This window comes from Ascaphus truei, chromosome 19 (assembly GCF_040206685.1).
Source record: "Ascaphus truei isolate aAscTru1 chromosome 19, aAscTru1.hap1, whole genome shotgun sequence".
In the NCBI taxonomy this organism is placed as follows: domain Eukaryota; kingdom Metazoa; phylum Chordata; class Amphibia; order Anura; family Ascaphidae; genus Ascaphus; species Ascaphus truei.
This window is the reverse complement of record NC_134501.1, coordinates 8,253,425-8,259,424: the sequence shown is the minus strand read 5'-3', so window position 1 is coordinate 8,259,424 and position 6,000 is coordinate 8,253,425. Positions and strand designations below refer to the sequence as shown.

Here is a 6,000-nt window from a genome sequence, read left to right as displayed (position 1 = left end):
GGGGGGAGGTGGTGGAAAGGGGGGGGAGGTGGTGGAAGGGGGGAGGGGGTGGGGAGGAGGGGGGAAGGGGGGGGGAGGTGGTGGGGAGGAGGGGGGAAGGGGGGGGGAGAGGTGGGGGAGGAGGGGTGAAGTGGTGGGAAGGGGGTGGGAAGGAGGTGGTGGGAAGGGGGGGGGGTGGTGGGAAGGGGGGAGGTGGTGCGAAGGGGGGGAGGTGAGGGAGGGAGGGGGGGGGAGGGGGTGAAGGGGGGGTGGAGAGGGAGGTGAAGGGGGTGAAGGGGGGGGTGGAGGGGAGGTGAAGGGGGGGGGGGGTGGGAGGGAGGTGAAGGGGGGGTGGTGGGGAGGAGGGTGAGGGTGGAGGGGAGGTGAAGGGGGGGTGGAGGGGAGGTGAAGGGGGGGTGGAGGGAGGTGAAGGGGGGGGTGGAGGGGAGGTGAAGGGGGGTGGTGGAGGGGAGGTGAAGGGGGGGGTGGAGGGGAGGTGAAGGGGGGGTGGGGGTGGAGGGGAGGTGAAGGGGGTGGGGGTGGAGGGGAGGTGAAGGGGGGGGTGTGGAGGGGAGGTGAAGGGGGGTGGGGGGGTGGAGGGGAGGTAAAGGGGGGGGTGGAGGGGAGGTGAAGGGGGGGTGTGGAGAGGGGGGGGAGGTGAAGGGGGGGGAAGGGAGGGGGGAGAGGGGGGGGCGGGGAAAAGGGGGGGAAAGGGGGGGAGGGGGGGAGGGGAAGGGGGGGGTGGGGGGAGGGAGGGGGAAGTGGTGGAAGGGGAGGGAGGTGGTGGGGGAGGAAGGGGAAGGGGGGGAGGAAGGGGGGGAGGAAGGGGGAAGGGGGGGAGGAAGGGGGAAGGGGGGGGGAGGTGTGGGGGGAAGGGGGAGGGGGGGGGGAGGGGGGGGGGGGGAAGGGGGAGGGGAGGTGAGGGGTGGGTGAGGGGAGGTGAAGGCCGCTCACTCACCCCGTCCGGACCGCTCCCTCAGCCGTCCGGCCGCTCCCCTCAGCCCGTCCGGCAGCTCCCACGTGGATCTGAGGCGGGAGGCAGCTTGTTGTGGCCGCTCCCCCGCTGTGTCCCGGGCACTCGCTCCTCCGCTGACTGTAGCGGCGCCGGAGGGGGTGGAGGGGAGGTGAAGGGGGGTGAGGGGAGGTGAAGGGGGTGAGGGTTGGGTGAAGGGGGGTGAGGGGAGGTGAAGACCGCTCACTCACCCGTCCGGAAGGTCCCACGTGGATCTGAGGCGGGGAGGCAGCTTGTTGTGGCCGCTCCCCCGCTGTGTCCCGGGCGCTCGCTCCCCCGCTGACTGTAGCGGCGCCGGGGGGAGGAGGGGGGGGGGCTGAAAGCGCGGGAAACACGGGGAGAGGAAGAGGTGCGCGCGCGGGGTGTGGATGCTGATGTTCGGGGAGGAAGAGGCGGAGGCTCCGGGACCGGTGGGTATGTGAGCCCCACCCCCCGGGTTATACATGCTGCTAATGTACACCTCCCCCCTACTGTGTGTGTGTGTGTGTGTGTCCCTGTGTGGGTGTGTGGTTGTGTGTGTGTGTCCCTGTGTGTGTGTGTGTGTCCCTGTGTGTGTGTGTCCCTCTGTGTGTGTGTGTCCCTGTGTGTGGTGTGTGTGTGTCCCTGTGTGTGTCCCTGTGTGTGTCCCTGTGTGTGTCCCTGTGTGTGTCCCTGTGTGTGTCCCTGTGTGTGTCCCTGTGTGTGTGTGTTTGTGTCCCTGTGTCCTTTGGCCCGTCACTCCGACTCAGGCCAATGAGAGGTGTGCGGGGGCGGGCCAAGGGACCAATCAGATTTCCCCTAGGGACACCGGACATCCAGGCAGGCAGGCAGGCTGGCATGCAGGCATACAGTGCTTTCACTAATATAGTATAAGATATATGCGCAAAATATAGGAATGGCAATATATGATCAAATGTCAATATGATTAATCAATTCGGATATGCTGGCAATAGATATTATGGAGAAGAATACAATCCTAAAAAAAAATAGAAAAAGGAGCAAAATGGTGTAATACTGTAGAAAAGGTTTTATCCACGCACATTGGTGTGCGTGTGTGTGTGTGTGTGTGTAAGAGAGGGCGCGTAAGGGGGAGATTGTGTGTAAGGCGGAGCGTGCGAGACGGGGAGAGAGAGTGTAAGGGACAGAGTGGGAGGGGGAGCGTAAGGGGGAGTGTGTGAGAGGGGGAGAGCGCGTAAGGGGGAGTGTGTGAGACTGGGAGAGAGTGTAAGGGGGAGAGTGTGAGAGGGGGAGCATAACGGGGAGAGTTGGAGACGGGGAGAGGGAGTGTGTGAGAGGGGGAGAGAGCGTAAGGAGGGAGTGAGAGGGGGGTGACGAGAGACAGAGGAGAGACACAAGAGATGGGGGGACAGGGTTGAGGTTCACAATCTAATTCTGGGGTTCCTTAACAAAAAAAGGTTGCAAACCACTGCCCTAGGATGTGCCTAACACATCGGTCTACAACAATACCAGGCTGACCCCCCCCCCGCCAACACTCCCCCCCCCACCAACACTCCCCCCCCCCAACACTCCCCCCCCTCCCCCTGTGGGAGACAGGAGAACCTGCATCAAGTATGAAAAGTATGGGAACGAGAACGCCAAAAACCCCAAAGCTTGCCATAGGCAGAACTCAGACAAACAACACAGCGTTTCCTACCTGTGCCTTAGGCCAATAAGAAACCATCGCTGCACATGATACACGGCACAGAGCTTTGTGTGTGTCCAGGCAAAGAACATGTGCTATCTATTCTACCTACAATATCCGTAATCCCCTTCTCCCGGAGCCTCTACTGTGATCCTCTATAATCCACAGCATTAAGAGGATTCTCTCCCTCCCTTCAAGTCTCAAATCTGAGAGAGAGTTTGCTGGTAAACAGGTGGACTGAAACCGAGCAGGTAACCCGTTACAACCAAAAAGTTCCAGAGAGGGACAGAATGTGAAGCAGAGAGGGTTCTGGGATGTGTCAGTCTCTGTTAGCACTGGCTCTTTCAATCCGCCTGTTATTTCATCCAAAAGTCACCATTTATGTCAAGCTTAAAAATATTAAATTATGTAAATATATAAGTGTATTAAAAGTGCTTAGTTAACAGGCCGCCAGGAGTGCGGCTAAGTGTGCAGATGTACCTTAACACACCAGCGGGAGAAAAAACCCTAACTACTTCGAATATATCAGGGGGGGGGGGGGAACACCAGACCTCAAGACCCTCCAACAGGTCAGGTTTTCAGGATATCTCTGCTTCAGCACAGGTGGCTCAATCAGTGGCGTAGTCTTCGACTGAGCCACTGATTGAGCCACCTGTGCTGAAGCAGGGATATCCTTAACACCTGACCTGTTGGAGGGTCTTGAGGACTGGAGTTGAGCACCCCTGAATTGTCCCGTCAAATTAACTCTCGTGTGCCCTGTGCAAGAAAATACACTACGAAATAAAGCAGCAATGGGGGAATATCCCAGCACTCAGCTCTGAGGGGTAAGAGAAGCAATAAGTGTTTGGAGCCTCTGGTGAAGGAAGCAGGACTGACAGACTGCAGGATTAACAGAGACAGGCGGTTAGGCAGCTTACGTGCAAAGAGCAGAGATGACCCCTGCCACGTCTCCTTCCAGCCAGAGCTGATCTCTATAAGAGGGGAGGGTGGAGAGATGGGGGAGAGGCAAGGGTAGGTGATGGAAGGGAAGAGTGGAGGATGGGAAGGAGAGATGGGGGAGAGGCATGGTGGGTGTGGAAGGGAAGAGTGGAGGATGGGACGGAGAGATGGGGGAGAGGCAAGGGTAGGTGATGGAAGGGAAGAGTGGAGGATGGGAAGGAGAGATGGGGGACAGGCAAGGGTGGGTGATGGAAGGGAAGAGTGGAGGATGGGAAGGAGAGATGGGGAGAGGCAAGGGTGGGTGTGGAAGGGAAGAGTGGAGGATGGGAAGGAGAGATGGGGGAGAGGCAAGGGTGGGTGATGGAAGGGAAGAGTGGAGGATGGGAAGGAGAGATGGGGGAGAGGCAAGGGTGGGTGATGGAAGGGAAGAGTGGAGGATGGGAAGGAGAGATGGGGGAGAGGCAGGTTGGGTGATGGAAGGGAAGAGTGGAGGATGGGAAGGAGAGATGGGGGAGAGGCAAGGGTGGGTGTGGAAGGGAAGAGTGGAGGATGGGAAGGAGAGATGGGGGAGAGGCAAGGGTGGGTGTGGAATGGAAGAGTGGAGGATGGGAAGGAGAGATGGGGGAGAGGCAGGGTGGGTGTGGAAGGGAAGAGTGGAGGATGGGGAGAGGCAGGGTGGGTGATGGAAGGGAAGAGTGGAGGATGGGACGGAGAGATGGGGGAGAGGCAAGGGTGGGTGTGGAAGGGAAGAGTGGAGGATGGGAAGGAGAGATGGGGGAGAGGCAAGGGTGGGTGTGGAAGGGAAGAGTGGAGGATGGGAAGGAGAGATGGGGAGAGGCAAGGGTGGGTGTGGAATGGAAGAGTGGAGCATGGGAAGGAGAGATGGGGGAGAGGCAGGGTGGGTGTGGAAGGGAAGAGTGGAGGATGGGGAGAGGCAGGGTGGGTGATGGAAGGGAAGAGTGGAGGATGGGACGGAGAGATGGGGGAGAGGCAAGGGTGGGTGTGGAAGGGAAGAGTGGAGGATGGGAAGGAGAGATGGGGGAGAGGCAAGGGAAGAGTGGAGGATGGGGAGAGGCAGGGTGGGTAATGGAAGGGAAGAGTGGAGGATGGGAAGGAGAGATGGGAGAGAGGCAAGGGTGGGTGTGGAAGGGAAGAGTGGAGGATGGGAAGGAGAGATGGGGAGAGGCAAGGGTGGGTGTGGAAGGGAAGAGTGGAGGATGGGAAGGAGAGATGTGGAGAGGCAGGGTGGGTGATTGAAGGGAAGAGTGGAGGATGGGAAGGAGAGATGGGGAGAGGCAAGGGTGGGTGTGGAAGGGAAGAGTGGAGGATGGGAAGGAGAGATGGGGGAGAGGCAGGGTGGGTGTGGAAGGGAAGAGTGGAGGATGGGGAGAGGCAGGGTGGGTGATGGAAGGGAAGAGTGGAAAATGTTACGGAGAGATGGGGGAGAGGCAAGGGTGGGTGTGGAAGGGAAGAGTGGAGGATGGCGAGAGGCAGGGTGGGTGATGGAAGGGAAGAGTGGAGGATGGGACGGAGAGATGGGGGAGAGGCAGGGTGGGTGATGGAAGGGAAGAGTGGAGGATGGGAAGGAGAGATGGGGAGAGGCAAGGTGGGTGATGGAAGAGAAGAGTGGAGCATGAGGAGAGATGGGGGAGAGGCAGGGTGGGTGATGGAAGGGAAGAGTGGAGCATGAGGAGAGATGGGGGAGAGGCAAGGGTGGGTGATGAAAGGGAAGAGTGGAGTATGGGAAGGAGAGTTGGGGAGAGGCATGGGTGGGTTGGAAGGGAAGAGTGGAGGATGGGAAGGAGAGATGGGGGAGAGGCAAGGGTGGGTGTGGAAGGGAAGAGTGGAGGATGGGAAGGAGAGATGGGGGAGAGGCAAGGGTGGGTGTGGAAGTGAAGAGTGGAGGATGGGAAGGAGAGATGGGGGAGAGGCAGGGTGGGTGATGGTGGGTGATGGAAGAGAAGAGTAGAGAATGGGAAGGAAAGATGGGAGAACCCGACTGGAAGGGATTGGGAGTGTAATTGGGAAGAGAAAAAGTAAACAAGAGAGTGAAGAGGGCGGGTGTAAAGGCAAAGAGTAGGAAAGAAGCATCCTAAAAAATAGAAAGCCGTAAATAGTCCCCGTTGCATCATTACTTTGCAGTGAGCCTCACTCGATAGATGGTAGGAACGCTAATTGTTAGAATCCGTGCTCTCACAATCTCAAAGATAATCACCCGTAAAAGTCAGGATACTTCCATGAAAATGTCGTGTGGAGAGAAGGAGCGGCTCAGTGAATAAAGTCCCTGACTGGAAACAGTGACACGGAGTGTGAAGCAGGGGAGTCTGGTTCAAATCCCGGGGTCAGCACCTAGTGACCTTGGGCCAGTCTTATTATCTCCCTGTGCTTCAGGCACCAAAAACACATAGATTGTAAGCTCTGAGGGGCCGGGACTGTGTACAAATCCCTG

General features: G+C 58.8%; 1 protein-coding gene across 3 annotated transcripts in view; it reads right to left on the bottom strand.

Moving 5' to 3' along the window:
* GSE1 (Gse1 coiled-coil protein) overlaps positions 1-6,000 on the bottom strand; it is a 352,546-nt gene that overhangs the window by 277,011 nt on the left and 69,535 nt on the right. Inside the window, exon 1 of one of the 3 annotated variants that reach the window (XM_075576449.1) lies at positions 2,625-2,698. The exons of the other annotated variants lie outside the window; for them this stretch is intronic. Coding sequence (XP_075432564.1) covers positions 2,625-2,651 — 27 coding nt within the window. The 5' untranslated portion in view covers positions 2,652-2,698. Of the gene's footprint in view, positions 1-2,624; positions 2,699-6,000 lie in introns of those variants that run through there. 3 annotated transcript variants of the gene reach the window in all.